The sequence below is a fragment of the Dipodomys ordii genome, unplaced genomic scaffold, assembly GCF_000151885.1.
Source record: "Dipodomys ordii isolate 6190 unplaced genomic scaffold, Dord_2.0 Scaffold63, whole genome shotgun sequence".
In the NCBI taxonomy this organism is placed as follows: domain Eukaryota; kingdom Metazoa; phylum Chordata; class Mammalia; order Rodentia; family Heteromyidae; genus Dipodomys; species Dipodomys ordii.
The window spans coordinates 9,576,044-9,596,364 of record NW_012267279.1 but is presented as its reverse complement, the minus strand read 5'-3'; the positions used below and the strand labels follow the sequence as shown (position 1 = coordinate 9,596,364).

The 20,321-nt window shown below is 42.4% G+C and overlaps 1 protein-coding gene across 1 annotated transcript in view; it reads left to right on the top strand.

The window, feature by feature from the left end:
* Positions 1 to 20,321, top strand: part of Add2 (adducin 2 (beta)) — a 49,721-nt gene that overhangs the window by 5,623 nt on the left and 23,777 nt on the right. The window contains exons 3-7 of the mRNA XM_013022472.1: positions 6,618 to 6,837; positions 8,400 to 8,538; positions 13,998 to 14,149; positions 14,576 to 14,656; positions 16,725 to 16,874. Of these exons, the coding sequence (XP_012877926.1) occupies positions 6,652 to 6,837; positions 8,400 to 8,538; positions 13,998 to 14,149; positions 14,576 to 14,656; positions 16,725 to 16,874 (708 nt within the window). The 5' untranslated portion in view covers positions 6,618 to 6,651. The remainder of the gene's footprint in view (positions 1 to 6,617; positions 6,838 to 8,399; positions 8,539 to 13,997; positions 14,150 to 14,575; positions 14,657 to 16,724; positions 16,875 to 20,321) is intronic.

Below are 20,321 nucleotides of genomic sequence, written 5' to 3'. Positions count from 1 at the left end.
CAGAAGTTCATTAGAATGACTCATAAAAAGTACTGTACTTAAATAGTTTTATTGTAGAAGATCGAAGTCAGAGAGAGCCAAATGAAGACACGGGACAGGGTCTGGGCAGGGATAGGGACATACAGAGCTTTATAATCTTTTTTTTTTTTTTTGGTCAGTTGTGGGGCTTGCCCTAGGTGCTGTCCATGAGCTTCTTTGTGCTTAAGGCTAGTGTTCTACCACTTGAACCACTGTGCCACTTCCAGTTTTTAAGTGGCTAATTGGAGATAAGAGTCTCACAGAGACTTTCCTACCTGGGCTGGCTTCAAACTGCTATCCTCAGCTCTCAGCATCCTGAGTAGCTAAGATTACAGGCTTGAGCCACCACTGCCTGGCACTCTCTCAATGGCTATAACGATCAAGACGCTTCTCAAAGCTCAGTGCGTAGGCTTTTACTTTTTTAAATCAGGAGGCTTTAATAGAGAGACATGGTTGATTAAATCATTTTCTCTCTGGTTGAACTCAATTTGTGAAGTGTGTGTGGGGTGGAGCTGAAGTTCCAACTTTCTAGTCATGTGCTTGGCCAGCAGCCACATGAGTCACTGTAGGAAACTCAGGTCTCCTTGAAAGGCGCTCACTATGAACAATAAAAGATATTTCTACTGTCTTGTGTACACTAGAAGAAAAAAAACTCTACAGATTTTTGAAGTTCTATGACAGGAACTGAAAACAAAGGTCAGGTATTTTCTTTCTTTTACCACACCTGGCCTAACAATCATCGGTCTCTTTTGGACCAGGCTGTTGTGTTCCCAGAAAACTTGGCATTCTCATCAATCTTTTTCTGGAGGTTCCTCTTTTTGTTAATATAGCTGAAGACAGGATGAGTCTAAAGCCAGTAGTTTCTGTTATTTAGTGTGTACCTGTTTACAGCTCATTCGCAAGCCTCTCATTACTCAAATTCTTAATGCTAAGATGATTGTAGCTCCTAAATGACACCTAATAAGAGCAAAGGGTTAATAGCACCTTTTATGTATCACAGGCCCTGTACTTAAGTACTTAAGGTTCATAAAGTCTGATCCTCCTTACAGCCTCCTTTTGAGGCAAATGAGTACAATCTCTGTTTTATATATGGAGAAAATGGTACAGAGCAGTTATATTAGTTGGTCCAAGATCACCCATCTAATAGCGGCGCAACTGATATTTGAACCCATTTATTTCAGGAAGGGAAAGGAGAAGCAACAAAAAGATTTTTTTGGTTCATAAAGTTACAGGATCTGACCAAGTCCTGTTGTCATGGTGATGGAATCAGGGCATCTACACATGGGCCCCTCCCATGGAGTGCCTGTGGAACAGCCTATGGGCTGAGCTTTAAGAAGGGAAGGTGTCTATGGACATGGGAGTGTGGCCTTGAACATCTTGTTTCTTTGGAGGGGTGAGTTGCTTTCCAGCCTTCCCAAACCTGTTCTTGAGCAGTGCAACCACTCCACAAAGAAGAAGAGAGAACCCAACATCTTGCCTGGATGGATAGGATTGAGGCCAGAGCTGAGACTATGCTAGCCCAGACAAGCCCAATATTAGAGAACCTAAGAGTCTGGGTTGTTCTGGAGTTGGTGGCCTGAAGTCCTAGGGAACACAGGGAGCTTACATCTAATGCTCACATCAAAAGTGCCCACTGGGAATTGCTTGTTGCTGTTTCAAAAATAACACCCAAAATTCAGGTCTTTGAAAGTGCCAAAGACAATCATTTGCCTCAAGGAGTCACTAAGCCAAGCATTGGTAGGGTTGAATGAGGGCAATATCCAAAGAAGAATTTGTGTCTGCAGTGCTGTCTGCCCAGAAGAGCGTGGTGGTGACCACATGAAGGCACAGCTCCAATGCAATACCATTGGATTCGACCTTGTCGTCCCTTCTTGCCCCCAAGGTCCAGGGATGAGGTTGGATAGGAGCACAATGGAGGTGAAGTTATTTTAACTAACCCTGCATACGTAGGATCAACCTGCTCCCACAGGGCCACTGTCAGTTGCACATGTGTGGTCTTTACACATGTTTATCTGGGCATCAGGCTTGAGGGACAGGCCATGAAGGAAGTAAGGAGGTCCCTCAGTCTGGATCCCTAGATCCTCCAAACTTTTGCCTTTTCTGAACAGATATATCTGTCTCCAATTCCGACAGATCCTATAGTGTCAGAGCTGGAAGGGAGTCCCAGAGGTCATTCTGTTCACTCCCTCCTTTAGAAGGATAAGGTAAGACCAGAGAGGGGAAATGAGCTCTCCATGCCCATACAGCTGTGGAGTGACGAAAGTGGCAAGATTGTGGCCATTTGATTTCTGGGCCAGAGCAAATCTACCCCTGAACAAAGAAATATTCCTGACAACTCAATCACCCTCTCTCCATTTTTAGATGAAAGGCCTGGATGTAAATGTTACTAACTACAACCTGAAATTGCCCTACCAACCTGCCAAATCCATTTCAATATCTTTGTACAGAGAACTGCTCCCAGCAGTTCTTTTCTTTATCCTAGTCTGTCCTTCCCAACTCTTATTACCAAATATCAACACAACTGGTAAGAGGGGGGGGGTTGTTGTTTTAGGAACAATTTGGTAAGGTTTTTCAGAAAATGACAGGTTAAAGAACTAAGATCAGAGGTCACAGTTTGGTGGCCTTGAAGAAGTAGGCCAGTGTGGTACATGGAACATGGCTGCCGTCTCAGACCAAGTATACCATGTTTGATGGCAGTTCGACTCTGGGCAGGTCTGGGACAAGTGTCGTACAGTGTACTTTGGAGACATGAGACTTTGGGCCATCTTTGTCAGGCTTGCTAGAAATGGCCAGCACCTAGAGTAGGCATTTCATTATTTTACGTTACAACCATGTAGCCCATAATATTTCAACACTGACTGCTCACTGGAATCACCCAGGAAGCTTATAAAAATCCAGATGCCAAGTCAGCAGGGGCAGCTCATGCCTGTAATATTAACTACTCAAGAGGCTGAGATAAAAATTATTATTCCAGGCCAGCTCAGACAAAAAAAAAGTTTGTGAGACTCTATCTCAACAAATAAAGAGCTGCACTTCCCACCTATGCAGGTAGTATAAATAGGAAGATAGCTGGTTCAGGCAAAAAGTAAGAAAAAAAAAAGGTGCTAGTGGCTCATGTTTGTAATCCTAGCTATTCAAGGAGGCTGAGAGCCAAGGGTCCTGGTTTGCAGTCAGCCCAGAGGAAAAAAAAATCTGAAAAGACTCTTATCTCCAATTACTCAGCAGTGGAGGTATGTCTCAAGTGTAGAGCAAAAAAGCTAAGTAAGAATGCAAGGCTGATTTTAAGCCCCACTACCAGGACAAAAAAGGAGGGAGAATGCAAAAAAGATGTGAGTATGGCTCAAATGATAGAGTACTTGCCTAGCAATTACAAGACCCTTTGTTTAAATCCCAGTACCCCATAACCCCTTATTCTAATGTCCAGGACACACCAGATGACTTATATCATAATCTCTGGTATTCTTAGTTTTTAAAGTCTGCTGGTAATTCCAGTATGCAGCCAATCTTGAGATCTACTGTTCTGGAAAATGGTTCAGGCTGTCAACCAACCCTTGACGGACTCTGACAACATGCCTTCCCTTGAACTTGCTAGTCATTTTTCCCTAACAGGAAACATGGAAACAGCAGTAACAACGGCAAGTTCTCTGGTTTTCTATTCTAACCCAATTAGAAACTCATTTGTCCTCTTTGGATTTTCCATAGCACCATCGTCTACCCACCCCACTGAAAGATACTATAAGAGTGGAGAGTGGGCTCCTGACAGAAATGGAAGAAGAAGTCACAGGCAGCTCATATTCAACAACAAGAAGTCCTTCTGGCCACCAGCAGGGCCTCCTTTGTATGAGCTGCTGGCGGAAATAAGGGTTGAGGTTGGGTCATACAGGACTGCAGGAGATAGGAGTCAGCTGAAGGTCAAGTGCACATCAGAACTGGGAGGAATGTATTCCCAGAGTACAAGAACACACATAGTCTTCTCACAGAATGTGAGCCCAAGAATGTTTTTGAAAGAAGAAAAGCAAGAGATAGGCAGGTTACAGATGAGACCCAGAGTTCTAATTCCATTTAATGCTATTTGTATCTCCACAGATCATTCAGAACCTCATCATTGTTGCCAAAGTATATGCTGCCTTTTGCTCTTTTCTCTGTGGCACTGGGTGGTGGAGGGGCATGGCATAGACTTAAGGGCTAGAAGAATGGTAAGCAGAGATGACACTTGAAGGGAGACGGGCTTATCCCAAGTCTTGAGGCTGGGAAGTGAGGGCTAAAACTGCAGTCTCATTTCTCAGAAGGGCAACAGAAGATATTCTCTCCCTTTTTACTCTTGTACATTTTTTTAAAAGCAAACTTTAGTAGAAATATATCAAGCTTTTCTCCAGTGTGACTCTCAAGACTTCCCTGGTCCTCACTGCAGGGGGTCAGGCTCAATGTATGGAACTCAAGAACATGACAACATTCCAGGCGCAGGTGGCTCATGCCTGTAATGCTAACTACTCAGGAGGTTGAGATCTGAGGATCACGGTTCAAAGCTAGCCCGGGCAGGAAACTCCATGAGACCCCAATCTCCAATATATCACTAGAAAACCGGAAGTGGTGCTGTGGCTCAAGCGGTAGAACGCTTGCCACAGGGAAAGTGCCCAGGCCCAGAATCCAAGCCCCACAACCACCACCAACAACAAAAAGAACATGAAAACATGTTATTTTTTTGTCTAGAGGAGAATCCATTTTCCATTAACAAAAATTCCATATATATTTTTTTAAATTTATTTTATTTTATTTGTGAACATACTGTACAGAGGAGTTACAATTACATGGGCAGGATAATGCATACATTTCTTACCAAGCATTACAGCTTCCTCCTTTGTTTATCCTTCACATCCCTTCCCAGCCTCCTCCCTCCCCCCCCAGTCCCAATCCTTCCCCCCCTCCCCCCCACCAACATTGTAAAGCAGGTCCACCTGTATCCTTAAACGACTTGTTTTTCCCCATCTCCTCCACAAGTTATACTGACATCAAATATAGTGAAAGCAGGGGTTATACTGTGGGGGAGGGACATACAAAGCAACAAAGAAATAATCTTATAAATGCGTTAGAAACACATGCATGAAAGAAAAAAACATTAAAATACATATCTAAGGGTTCATTTTCCTAACATCACATTATCTGACCTTTTCCGCTTGACTCATACATATACTAGATATTGCAAATAAGGGAAACCATGGGGCCTATGTTTCTTTGTCCCTGACTTACTTTGCTTAATATAATTTTTTCCAAGTCTTTCCATTTCCTAACAAATGGGGCAATGTCATTCTTTCTGATGGAGGCATAGAATTCCATTGTGTATATATACCACATTTTCTTGATCCATTCATCTACTGAGGGGCATCTGGGTTGGTTCCAGATCTTAGCTATGGTAAATAATGCTGCAATAAACATAGTTGTGCTGGTAGCTTTAGTGTGGTCTTGTTTGTAAACATTTGGGTAAATGCCCAAAAGTGGGATTGCTGGGTCAAGGGGAGTTCTATGTGGAGTCTTTTGAGGAACCTCCATATTGCTTTCCAAAGTGGTTGAACAAGTTTACATTCCCACCAACAATGAAGTAAGGTTCCCTTCTGTCCACATCCCCTCCAGCATCTGTTGTTGTTAGAGTTCTTGATTTTTGCCATTCTAACTGGAGTGAGGTGGTATCTCAATGTTGTTTTGATTTGCATTTCTTTTATGGCTAGGGAGGTTGAGCATTTCTTCATGTATCTATTGGCCATCCTTCTTTCTTCTTCAGAGAAGTCATAGGGCTTGTCAGTCATAGGGCTTGAACTCTGGGCCTGGGCGCTGTCCCTCAGCTCTTCAGCTCAAGGCAAGTGCTCTAGCACTTGAGCCACAGCACCACTTCCAGTTTTCTGGTGGTTTATTGGAGAGAAGAGTTTCACAGACTTTCCCGCCCAGGCTGGCTTTGAACCGCGATCCTCAGATCTCAGCCTCCTGAGTAGCTAGGATTATAGGCGTGAGCCACCAGTGTCCGGCCCATACTTCTTTATTAACTTGGAAGAAGAATTGGATTCTTCATTTGGAATACCAAAGTTCTAAAGGAAAATGCTAAGCAGTGTTTCCCACATTTAGAAGCAGTGGTCTTTAGTAGCTGTTAGGTTTTCTTTCATTTTTGAGGACACTTTTTAAAAGAAGGGTTCTATCTATAACTAGCTAACTAGTAATGCCAGATATGAAGCAAGGGACTCCTGCATACTAGACAAATGCTCTACCACTGAGCCACACCCCAGCCCCATTTTAAATGAATCCCAGTGAATAGCCACCCCAGGTTAGGTAGGTATGGCATCACAAAAATGCTCAAAAAGTTTTACACACCATGTTTCCACTGAGGAGCCCTACTTCACCCCCAGTGTGGCCCTTAGTTTTACTGCACCTGATGATTTCCTTCTTGTCCCCTGCCGACCAGCCTGCCTGCCCACTGGGTGTCTGCGCTCTAACCATGGTTTGCTCATACCTCCTGAGAAGTGGCACAGCCCACTGTGAATACTGCTGGACCCCAAGCCTGTGGCCCAACTGGGAGCACCCATCAAGCACTTTGCCCTGTCCTTTTGCTGCAGGCTTTGGTGAGCAGATCGCATCCCCAGCAGGAAAATGAGTGAAGAGACAGTCCCCGAGGCCACTTCTCCGCCACCTCCCACCCAGGGGCAGCACTACTTTGACCGCTTCTCTGAGGACGACCCTGAGTACCTGCGCCTTCGCAACCGCGCGGCCGACCTCCGGCAGGACTTCAACCTGATGGAGCAGAAGAAGCGTGTCACCATGATCCTGCAGAGTCCAGTGAGTGGGCGGTGGAGAGGGCAGGGAGGGAGGCAGCGGGAGGGAGGCGGGGAGAGGGGCCAGCTGACTCTCTAGGGAACCTGAAAGACCAGTAACTCCTCTTCCCTTGCTCAGGGTTGGTAGCATTTTAGGCCTGCTGAGCAAGAATACCTGGCTACGTGGGTGTTTGATTCCTCCCTGGTCCCTGGTGGATGGCCAGAGCCATCAACAGTTTTGCTGTGAAAGTGGGAAAACAGGACACCGGCTCCTGTTTCTGGTATCCTTCAGAGCCTGTTTCCAGTCTTCTCTCCTGTAACAAGGAACAAGCGAATCCATGTAAACTGGAGCCAGCAGGGGGTTCCCTTTACTGAACACCACAAAGTAAGACTCCATGTAGGGGTGAGAAGGAGAGGGCACAGGGGCCGTGGGACTGGGACCCAGGCAGGAAGGTTAACTCGAGATTTGGGTTTCTCCAGACTTGAGATCAGGTGGTGCCTGCCTGGCATGGCTTCAGAACGCATCCTAGAGGCCTGGAAAAGGGCAGTGTGTATTGCTTTAGCAGAGGGTGCTGCCACCCTCGGATGGGCAGGCAGACCAGTGGAGGGAGACAAGGGACTGTGGGGGCTGCGGAATGGGGGGAAGTGGTCTTTAGGCTTGGGAGACCCAGAGACAAAGCTGGCATCTCCCGCCTACTTGTCAGAATTGGCTCTGGAGGCTAGGCCTAGCTCTGCCTCAGCAGAACAGGTTCAGGTTAGCTTGTGAAAGGAATACCTGTGCAAACCTGGTAGAGAATAGACATGGGGTCTTAATGGCATTGTGTAGGAAGCCTGGAGAAAACTGCCAGGTGCTAAAGGCATTGGGGGTGAGGAGTCCCTGAGAAGATCCCAAGAGTGTCAAGGTTCTTGGCTGCATTAGCACCAGTCAGGTTTCAGGGCCTCTGGTGGGTGGGGACTGGAGAAGGGTTCTTTTTGTCCTTTATAGGATCTCCAACGCTAAACAGCTTCTTTCCTCCCAAGTGTTTCCTGCTGCCACCTGGTGGCCAAGATGCCAATTTTACTGCCTGGTGGGGTGAAAAGTGAGGTGGGGTGAAGAGTAGGATTTCAAAAGTAGAAGTGACCTCAAAGGTCCTCCGATCCTTCTTAGTCTTTCATTAAGCACGTGAGGAAACAGGCTCAGAAGAGCCATAAGTGTGCTAGCATGGAAAGGAAAGGTGGCACTTTTTCAAATTCAGTTCTGCTTATTTAACATTTTTTTCCTTAATTTCTATAGTGAAGTTCTGCCTTGTCTGATGGACATGAGTCTTGGCCATAATCCAGATGCAGGAAGGACCTGGAATCTGGATTCCACCCCACAAGGAAAAGGGAGTCATTCCTAGCATGTCGTTGGTGCTCCCAGACAGCCATCTGGAGAAGCCCCTGAAACCTTAGTGCACTTGCCCCTGAGGCCTAGATGCTCCCAAGCAGGGCCCTGTCCTAGGTGGCCCAGGAGTCGAAAAGCTCATTATTTAGCAACTATAGCTAAGTGACCTCCAGTTTCCTCTAAGAGAGGCTTTGGGTGGACTAGTCTCTTGGGGCTTTCTTCAGTCTTTCAGGGAGGAACTGGAAGGCCTCATCCAGGAGCAAATGAAGAAGGGCAACAACTCCTCCAACATCTGGGCCCTGCGGCAGATTGCAGACTTCATGGCCAGCACCTCCCACACAGTCTTCCCAACATCTTCCATGAGTAAGTGGGTGCCTAGGGAGCTGCCAGGACCAGAGGAGGAGGGATGGAGTGGGAAAGGGAACCAGAGCAGCAGCATGAAGCAGCTTGGTTGCCAGGCAACGGTGTAAGCCTACAGTTGCATTAGGAGGCCTGGGGGAGCTGAGCAGAAGCCAGGGAGGTGCCTGGCTCTGCTTCTGATGTTACTGAGAATTAAAGACCCATAGGAGAATTATCAGTGATGCCAGAAATGGGAGGATAGAGGTGACTTCAGGAGATGAGAAGAGGCCATGGAAAGCTATCTCCATATCCCACTAGGCACCTGAACCTGTTACCATCAATGAATGCAAAGAGCATTCAGGGCTGTGCATAACTGCGGCTTCTAGGCTATGATGCTCTGCCCACAGCCTTTAAAAACAAATATTAAAAAAGTTCCACTCCAATATGATTCATACAGGATGATGGCCGAAAATTAGGAAATAGTCTAGAAAGGCAAACAAAAATCATTACCTTGTGTACCCAAACACCGGAAATAATTATTATTAATCATTTGGTATATATTCTGTCAACTTTTTCTCTTTAACATAGATAGGTTATACAAAAATATAAAAACATGTAAATAGAAATATAAACATGAATATAAAATAAATAAATATAAAAACAAACATATAAAAATCACATTATATATATAATTTCAATAGCATCCCACCATTTTTTTTCATATAAGAAAATGTTGTTCTACAATGTAAGTTTTGGTGGATGCATGTCATTTAATCAATTTCCCATTATTGGACTTCCTTTTTGCTATTAAGAACAACAGTGAAGAAAGCATCTGCAACTATTCCCTTAAAGATAAATGGCAAGAAGTAGAATGTCTAGATCAAAGATGTTCAAAGATTCATGCCTGCTGGCAAATTTTATCTTTTCTTCATCCTAGAGAAAAGGAAACCAAGTTACATTTCCAACAGTAATACCATGGAGGTCCTCTTCCTCTGTTCTATCTTAGTACGTTTGCTTTAGCCTCCTGATCTGACAGATGACAATTTATACTTTATTTTGGCTTAATGTGCATTTATTTTATTACTAATGCAGTTGTATTTCTTTTACATTTTTAGAGACATATTGGGCATGATATTCTTTTTGTAATAAGTTGCCTGTTTATAGTCTTTGTCAATTTTCCTATTGATCTATCTTTCTCATAGACTTTTCAAATCTTTATAAATGAATGCTATTTCCCTATTATATGTCAAATGTATTACAATTATTTGTCTGGTTTCTCCTTTGCCTTTTAACTTTGTTTATAGTGGGATGTTTTTGTTGTTATTGTTGTTTTCAGAACTCTTTAATTTTTGTACACTTGAATCGATTGTTGTTTTCCTTTGTGTGTGCTGCTTTGAGTCGCATGCTGAAAAGTACCTTCCCCAGATTTTATCACCCAGTGGAAAGTTTTCATGTTTGTTAAAGTTTATTCTTGAAAACATTTTAGAATTATATTTGTTTTATAGAATGATTTTTTTTCAAACTCCAACCCCACCTACTTTAACATATCCCCTTTGGGATTATGTGTGCGTGGGTGGGTGTGCACGAACACACATGCATTTGCCACTACTGGGACTTGACCTCAGGGCCTACATACTGTCCCTTAGCTTTTTTAGTTCCAGGGTGGCTCTCTACTGCTTGAGCAAACTCTACTTTTGAATCATTACTGGTTAATTGAAGATAAAACTTTCTTACCCAGGCTGTTTTTTGAACCTCAGTCCTCAGATATTAGCCTCTTATATAGCTGGAATTACAGATGTGAGCCACCAGCACACCTGGTTCGCTTTGAGATTTTGGTTGGCATTGTATTGGATGAATAGATTGACTTTGTGGAGAACTTATAAATTTATATTAGAAGATAATATTCCTAGGGAAGCTGTATATTTGGCTCTAGAATATTATAGCTGAGAGTAGTGACTGGCACATAGGAAGTGGTTAAAGAAATTTATTATGAATGAATTTTAAATCTTTCCAGTCATATAGGATGTTCAAAATTTTGTCTTTTATATCTATCAAAAAAAAGCTTAGTATGTATTTTCAATGAAGACTTCTGTTTCATTTTCATTATCTTGGGTTTTGAATTTTGAAAGTCACATAATCTGTAAATGGCTATTCGTAATTTCAACGCTTGCCTTTGGTGTATTTTTCCAGTTCTCACATTATGTCTGTAGCACTTTCAGACCTCTGTTTAATAATAGATTAGAGAATAATCATCCTCGTCTTGTTTCTGCCTCTAATGGAAATTCTCTTACCACTGAATTTGAGATAATTATTCTTTATCATGTTGAGAAAATATCTCTTTATTCTGGTTCATTAATGAGTCTTTCTCAGAAATGGGAGTTGAGCTTTATAAAATGCATTGCAGGCACATATTGATTTTTCTTTCCTTGAACAGTTGTCAGGATGAGTTACAGTAAGAGACCTCTGACTATTGAACTCCTGTTTTAAATTTCTGAAATAAATAACTCCTGATCTTCATGCATTTTTTTTCTAAAAATACTCTTCTGGATTTGATTTGCTAGAATTTTACTGAGGATTTCTTTAGGGGGGAAGGGGATTGGTCATGGGGCCCAAACTCTGGGCCTGGGCGCTGTCCCTCAGCTCTTCAGCTCAAGGCTAGCACTCTGCCACTTGAGCCACAGTGCCACTTCCCGCTTTTTCTGCTTATGTGGTGCTGAGGAATCGAACCCAGGGCCTCATGAATGCAAGGCAAGCACTCTACCACTGAGTCACCTTCCCAGCCCCTTACTGAGGATTTTTGTGTCCGTTTGCATGCAAATGATTGTGTAGCAGTTCACTTCTTGAACAATCTTCATCTAGTCTTTGTATTAAACCTTGCAGAGTCAATGAGATGATGTCCCATCTCCACCCTGCTGCTGTATACTCCCACATTTTTGTTGACTAGTTCTGATGTTTATTTATGGATCTTGCGTATGCCAGTTCTTGGATTTACTTAATGGTTCTTATCATTTCTCCTAATTTCTAATATATCAGTTTTGTCTTTATATTTGTCTTTATATTCTTTTTTTGGGGGGGGTCCAGTCGTGGGGCCTGAACTCTGGGCCTGGGCACTGTCCCTCAGCTCTTCAGCTCAAGGCTAGCGCTCTACCACTTGAGCCACAGCGCCACTTCCGGCTTTTTTCTTTTTGCTTATGTGGTGCTGAGGAATCGAACCCAGGGCCTCAGTCATGCAAGGCAAGCGCTCTACCACTGAGCCACCTTCCCAGCCCCTGTCTTTATATTCTTGTTGTTGTTGTTGTTTTTGGCTTTTGAGACAAGGTCACACTATATAGCCCAGGCTGGTCTCCAAGTAACTCTGTAGCTCAGACTGGCCTCAAACTCATGATTCTTCTAACTTCAACTTCCCAAATGTTAGAATTACAGATGTGTGCCACCACACCCAATTTATTTATTTTGTTGATTGTTTACTTGGTGGTATTTAGGTTTGAACTCAGGGCTCCGTGCTTGCCAAGCAGTGCTCTACCACTTGAGTTATACTTCCAACCCTGGTTATTTTTTTTATTTTTTTTATTGTAAAAATACTGTACAGAGGGGTTACAATTACATGGTCAAGATAGTGAGTACATTTCTTATCAAGCATTGTAGCCTCCTCCTTCGTTTCCCCTTCCCATCTTCTCTCTGCAGTGGGGATAGCAAGTACACACCACCAAGTCCAGCCTTTTCTTCTTTTTTTTTTTTTTTTGCGGTCATGGGGCCTGAACTCTGGGTCTGGGCGCTGTCCCTCAGCTCTTCAGCTCAAGGCTAGTGCTCTACCACTGGAGCCACAGCGCCACTTCCGGCTTTTTCTGTTTATGTGGTGCTGAGGAATCGAACCCAGGGCCTCATGCTTGCAAGACATGCACTCTACCGCTGAGCTACCTTCCCAGCCCCCAGCCTTTTCTTTTGAGATGTGATCTCACGACTTTTTTGGCCTGGGTGAGACTAGAACCACAGTCCTTCTGAGTTCAGCCTCCCTAGTGGCTATGATTACAGGACTAAGCTACTGGTACCCCACTCCAACTCTATTTATTCTCTTCTGTAACATTTCTTTGATTATTTTGTTCTTTCCGTTTTTACAGAATTGAATAAAACAAAGTTAACTGATTTTTTTAAGTTTAATGATAAACATTTGAGACTCTGGATTTGGGGGGGGGATTTTGGGTTTTATCCTATGAACTTTGATTCATCTTATTTCCTTTGTTGCTATTTTCTACATAGTTTGCAGTAAATACTTTGGCTGTATTTTTACGTATTTATTTTTGATGGTACTAGAATCAAGCCCAGGGTCTCACACATGCTACAAACATATTCTGCTACTGAGTTCTCCACCCAGCCTATTTTATTTTTATTCTAAAGGCTATCAGGGAGTATGCTTTATAATTTCCAAGTATTTGAAAATGTGCCCTAATATTCAATTTCTGTGTTGGGGATTTATTGAGTTATTTGTGGTATAATTATTTAAATGATATATAGTTATGCACAATCACTACAGCATAGTATTTAATCTCTACTTCCATTTTCATTTTGTTTTGTCACAAATGAAAGTTGTATTTGATATCTGTTCATTATGTTGTATTTGTGATCATTTTTGCTTTATGTATCTTGATGAAATATTCAGAGCCTAAGCATTTATTATAGCTCATGATGAGTATGTAGCTAGGATCTTAGAAGCAAGGGCTTGGAGAAAGGAAGTTTCAGGTGTCATGAGTTAAATGCCAAATAGATGTTCTTTCTTCATTTGCCTTAGAACTAACTTCTTTCATTCATTCATTCATTTATTCATTCATTCATGGGTCTTTTAGTATTAGTTTTCATTGCATTGAGAATTTTCATCTCTATATCTTCTTACATACTTTGAATAAATGACCCAGTTAGATATGGCATTTGGCTATAACTGTCAAGAGACAAGACATACAAGAATTCTTTAATATTCACAGAAGAAGGAAAGGAAAGGATCCAAGACTATTTAATTTGTATTCAAAAATCATTGACTTTGAAATTGTATTGCTGTTCTTGTCTAACTAGATCTTTTGACTGCTGCTTTCCCTGTCAACAATGTTTAATGGACACATGTCCTGGAGGGGTATCATATCTTGGTTCACAAAGGCCCTTTGGGTGTATTGCCCTGACATGAGGCATCTCAGACATGCTTTAGCCTATGGCCTTGAGTTTTGCATATTGTTTTTCAATCAAAAGCAATTTCATGTTTGTTCAAATATGCAGAAGACTTTTATTAGGCACAAATATCCATTGTGTAGCGATTTTCCCCCTGAGTTAAGGATAAAGAATGTTTACCTTTCCAGCCTAGGGATGGTTCTTAGCCAGTTGTAATGCTAGTGAAATTTGGAGACGCCTACAGCAAGGAATAGGCGGGAAGGGGTGAGGAGCTGATGGACTCTCCTGACCATGAGAACGCTGCACTGTTCCCACTACTGTCCCTGCAGACTTCTCCATGATGACGCCCATCAACGATCTCCACACTGCTGACTCCCTGAACCTGGCCAAAGGAGAGAGGCTCATGCGGTGCAAGATCAGCAGTGTCTACCGGCTCTTGGACCTGTATGGCTGGGCCCAGCTGAGCGATACCTATGTCACGGTGAGGAGAGCACCTTGCAGTAAAGTGGGGCACTGCTTGTGGCCCCCACGCAATCCAGAGAGAGAACTCTTGACTCTTTGCATGGCTAGGGCCCTGTCATCAAACTACATTGAACTTTTCCAAGATTTCTAGTCACTATAGTCACAAAAATAAACAACTTATGCAGTAGGGATTTCTTCGGACGGGAATGAGGAACTCCTGGCCATTGTATATAGGGGCTGTTCTCAAACATTGTGAGATTCCTCTTGGCACTGCATTTCTTCAAGTCAAAAAAAGGCCAGGTCCTTTTATCTCTTAGGGGCAGGTAGGAGTTCTTTGGGAGAAGATGGGTACAGTGTATTTAGGGGAAGAAAGAATCCAAACACATTGTCCTCAGAAATGTCCCCTACCCCCATTTGCCCCTGATAAGGTGTGTCTTTCTTCTAGTTGAGAGTCAGCAAGGAGCAGGACCACTTCCTAATCAGCCCTAAGGGTGTCTCCTGCAGTGAAGTCACAGCCTCCAGCCTGGTGAGTACTGCCCACCCTCTCTGCTCTTACAGTGACAGGCTATCTCCAAATTAGCGACTATTGTCCTGTTCCTAGTGGAGCAGAGAAAACACATGAACATGTGTATGCACACTGCATGGAATGTTACAGAGACTAAGCAGGTGCAGGCAGCAAGCACAGCAGGAAGGAAAAAGAGAAAAGAGACAGGCCTGGAGTTCTCTGGGAAGACTCATAGGATGGCTAAGTCTGAGATTGGACCACACAAGTTGGCAATAGGGGGGGTGGTCCTAGATAGGGAGCCACCATTAAAACAAGAACCAAAGCAGTGCAAAACTTGTCTATCACCAGGCTAGGGATTGCTTCTGGGTCTCTCTCAGACTACTCCACTTAAGTATGGTGGATAGAGATTTACAGAAAGTGATATCAATAAGGAAAGATTTCTGAGTGAAAGGACTGTCTTGAAGCAGAGCATGACTTCAAAGTCATGTCTGTTTTGTAGACTTCATGCCAAATTCTTAAGAGGACTTCTTGAGAATGTTATTTTCACTCCTGCTTTAGTTCATGCCAATAGCATGTTCCTCCCTCACACCAGGGGCTTGATGTATATCCTTCCTCCTTCCTTTGGTCCCTATCTGGTCTGTGGGACTTTCTAGATGGGTATGAGGGTGATTTATAAAATCAGGTGATTCATTCTTAGGATCAAAGTTATGTGGTTTATAGAAACTGTAGCCCAGCTTATTCAGAGACAGCTGTAATATATAGATTAGCCAGCAGCATAACCTGTGGGCTTATGTTAGGTGATCTGGGTCTCTCATGGGATGTGGCCCTTGAATATGTGATGTGAAGATAACATGATGATCTAAGATTGGCTATATGGATGTTATACCAGGTTCTGTCTAAGAGAGGGATGGTGGTGGCCGTGCTGGTCGTCTGTGGAGTGAGGCTTTAGCTGTCTTTGCTAGCAAGTAGCAATTCCTCTGGAAGCCAGCAGAGGGGAGTATTGGCATCTTTCTACTTGCACAGTGTTGTTTTTGTGGCTTAAACACAATTAAGGAGTGGTCATTTGTATTATAGTCATAAAGTGACCTTCTCTGATGTTAATGTTCTGTGAAATTGGTTATATTAAGTAGGGAACATTATGACCAACTATTATCTTTCTTTCCACCTCCCCTCTCCTCTTGTTCTGTCTTATGCATGTGTACATATACATGCATGTACACATAAGCATGTGGTTTGTTTTGGCCACTTGACATCAAGGCAGATGATACAACTGGTGAATTTTTTTTCTTTGTCTTTTAAGACCTGGTTTTGGATGAGTGGTAAATGGGTGTTCAGTATACTGTTCTCTTTACCTTTTATTTGGGGGTTAGAAAACTGAGGTTTAAATGCAGGGCACTGCACTTGCAAGGCTGGAGCTCTATGTCTGAGCTATATTTCCAGCCCTTGTTCTCTTTAAAGATGATTAAAAACCTTGCTGAAAAAAAGAAATGGCTCAGCTTAGACCAGACTTCTTCTGGAGAAGCATCTGAGTCTCCTATGCTGCTGGAATTGAAGATTCCTCATACCTGGGCACACTGGCACATACGTATAATCCCAGAATTTGAGAGGCAGAGGCAGGAGGATCATGAGTTTGAGGCCAGCCTCAAAACAAACCAAATGCCCTAAAAGGAAAACAAAATAAGCAAAACCCCAGTTCTTCCTAGCTGCTTTTAGGGATTTCTATAAATGACTCCCTTTCTAGTTCCTTGCTACTCACAGTAGTATCTATGGGCCACAGCATGGGTACCACTTGGGAAACAAACATAGACTCTCCTGTGAGTCAGATCTGTATTTTGACAGGCTCCCCAGGTCATTTCCCATGCATAGTCATCCAAGAAAGGCTGATTTATCAAATTTCTCTACTGCACTGTAACCATCAGTGAACCCTAAAGACTATATATGCTCTAAGAGCAGGGCTGGTCGTTGTCCCTGGATTGGCTGAGACCAGCCATTGCTCATGAAACAAATGTTGGGCTCATATTTTTGTTGGGAGAAGAGTGAAGGTCCTTTTCTGCCTTCTTGTTCTAAGCCTTTCTTCCACCCTTCCTAGATCAAGGTGAACATCCTGGGAGAGGTGGTGGAAAAGGGCAGCAGCTGCTTCCCAGTGGACGCCACGGGCTTCTGCCTTCACTCAGCCATCTATGCAGCCAGGCCCGACGTGCGCTGTGTCATCCACCTGCACACACCAGCCACGGCAGCGGTGAGTGGGGCCCTGTCAGATCCATGAGACCCTCCATTCAGATCACATCCCCATATATGACTGCCAGATCCAGGGTACCCTTGCATTCTCTCTAAGGGAAGGCATAAGTCAGATGCATAAGTCACTGGACATACAGCAATTTTTTTTTTTTGGTCAGTTGTGGGGCCTGAACTCTGGGCCTGGGGGTTGTCCCTGAGCTCCTCAGCTCAAGGCTAACTCTACCACTTGAGCCACAGAGCCACTTCCAAACCAATCTTATTATTTAAAGCAGCTTTTTAGCTCAAGGATGCCACAGGAAAAATTACAACAAACATCCAAGACATCCAAACAATTATAAAGAACTATTTCCAGACTCTATACTCACTAAGGAAGGAAAACCTAGCAGAAATGGATGCATTTCTAGAGAAATCCAAATTGCCCAAACTGAACTAAGAAGAAATAAATCAAAGATGCCAATAACTTGCAATGAGATAGAGGAAGCAATCAGAAGTCTTCCAACAAAGAAAAGCCCAGGACCAGATGGATTCACTACAGAATTCTATAAGACCTTTAAAGAGGAACTAATACCCATACTCCTTAAGCTCTTCAGAGAAATAGAAACAGAGGGAGCAATTCCAAACTCATTCTATGAAGCCAATATTACACTCATCCCCAAACCAGGCAAAGACCCAACAAAAAAAGAGAGCTACAGGCCAATCTCTGATGAACACAGATGCAAAACTCCTCAATAAAATTCTAGCCAACAGAATCCAGAAACATATAAAAAATAATACATTATGACCAAGTAGGCTTTATCCCAGAGATGGCAGGGATGGTTTAACATACATAAATCAACAAATGGAATCCATCACATCAACAGATCCAAGGTCAAGAATCATATGATTATCTTTATTGATGTGGAAAAGGCTTTTGATAAAATACAGCACTCATTCATATTAAAAGCTCTGGAAAAAAATAGGAATAGAAGGAACATTCCTTAAAACAATAAAAGCCTTATATGACAGGCCAATAGCCAATATTATACTTAATGGGGGAAAACTACAACCAATTCCCCCCCAAACAGGAACAAGGCAAGGATGCCCACTCTCTCCACTCCTCTTCAATATAGTTCTGGAATCCTTAGCCAGAGCAATAAGGCAAGAAAAAGACATTAAAGGGATCCACATAGGGGAGGAAGAAGTTAAAGTATCTCTTTTTGTAGATGAATGATTTTATATCTTAACAATCCCAAAAGCTCCATCTCCAAACTCTTAGAGCTTATAGACCACTTTGGCAAAGTAGCAGGATACAAAATTAACACACAAAAATCAGCCACCATTCTGTACACCAACAGTGTACAAGCAGAAAGGAAAATCAAGAAAACAACCCTATTCACAGTAACCGCAAAAAAAAAGTATCTAGGAGTTAACCTAACCAAAGATATAAAGGATCTATTTCATGAAAACTATAAAAGCCTTAATAAAAGGAATTATAGAGGATACAAGGAAATGGAAACACCTCCCATGTTCCTGGATAGGCAGAATTAATATAGTGAAAATAGCCAAAATTGATATATACATTCGATGCAATTCCCATTCAAATCCCAATGATGTACTTTACTGAAATAGAGAAAACAGTCCAAAAATTCATATGGAACAACAAAATACCTAGAATAGCCAAAGCAATTCTAGACAAAAGAAAGAATGCAGGAGGGATCATGATTCCGGATGTCAAGCTCTACTATAAAGGCAAAGACAGCATCATACTGACACAAAAAGAGACCTGAAGACCAATGGAACAGATTAGAAGACCCAGAAATAAAACCACATATGTACAGTCAGTTGATATTTGACAAAGGAGCCAAAGACATAAGTGGAAAAAGCACAGCCTCTTCAACTATTGGCGCTGGGAAAACTGGGCAGCCACATGCAGAAAACTAAAAGTGTACCCTAACCGATCACCATGCACTAACATCAAAATGGAGTAAAGACCTTAACATCAAACCTGATACTCTGAAACTACTGCAGGACAGAGTAGGAGAGACAGTTGAACTTATAAGCACAGGCAGGAACTTCCTGAACAGAGTCCCAGAGTTACAACAAATTGGAGAGAGACTCAATAAATGGGACTAACTTAAAATAAAAAGTTTCTGCACAGCTAAAGAAATAGCAATGAAACTAGAAAGAAAGCCAACTAATAGGGAAAAAATACCAGCAATATAACAGACAAGAGCCTAATTTCCATTATGTACAGGGAACTCAAGAAACTAACCCCCCCCAAATCTAACAAACAAATCATGAAATGGGCAAGGGAGTTAAAGAGAGACTTCTCAGAAGAAGAGATAAAAATGGCAAAGAAACACCTGAGGAAATGTTCATCATTCCTGGCTGTGAAGGAAATGTAAATAAATACAACACTGGGATACCACTTTACCCCACAGAATGGCCCACATCCTAACTTCAACCAACAAGAAATGTTGGAGAGGATGCGGAGAAAAAGGAACCCTACTGTATTGCTGGTGGGAATGTACACTAATACAACCACTTTGGAAAAAAATCTGGAAGTACCTCAGAAAGCTAAATATAGACTTCCCCTATGACCCAGCCATACCACTCCTAGACATCTACCCTGAACAATAGGAACCAGGATACAATGACACATGCACCTCCATGTTCATTGCAGCACTGCTCACAATAGCCAAGATATGGAAACAACCTCCAGATGCCCCACTACAGATGAGTGGATCCAAAAATTGTGGTTCCTATATACCATTAAATACTATGCAGCCATCAGAAAGGACAAAATAATAGCATTTGCAGGGGAATGGATGGAACTAGAGAAAATAATTTTGAGTGAAGTAAGCCAAGAACAAAGAGACAAATGGCACATGGTCTCCCTGATATGTGGATGCTAAAGCCAAAATGCAAGGAGATGTGACTCCTTGTAGACAGGACTCAAGAAACAAAGGACAGCTACTCATTTTGTCATATCATTGCTAAATGACTTGATGTTCTTGACCATGTGTATGATATATGATATATATATATATATATGAGATATATATATATATATATATATATATATGCATGCAATGGAGGGAAGCTAGGAGAGAACGCAGAATAAGTGGGAAATGGAACAACATACAACAAAGGAGTCCATCAGCTGCACTGGACATAGATGAAAAAGAACTAAACAACTCAAAGACAGCGATGGGAAGGGAGGAATGAGAGGGAAAGGGGGGACAGCTCACACTAAGCAAAAGGAAAGAAATGTAAACATCACTTGGTGCGGAAGCTCATAGAATTCACAACCTTTATAGACCATGGTCATGACAATGTGCCTTGTGAAGGTTAAAATGTGTTTGTGACTTTAAGTATCACTATTCCACAATACTATGAAATATGTAAAATTTATGTAATCACCTAATCTCAATTAAAAAAAAAGAAAAGAGATGGGATGGGTTAGGAG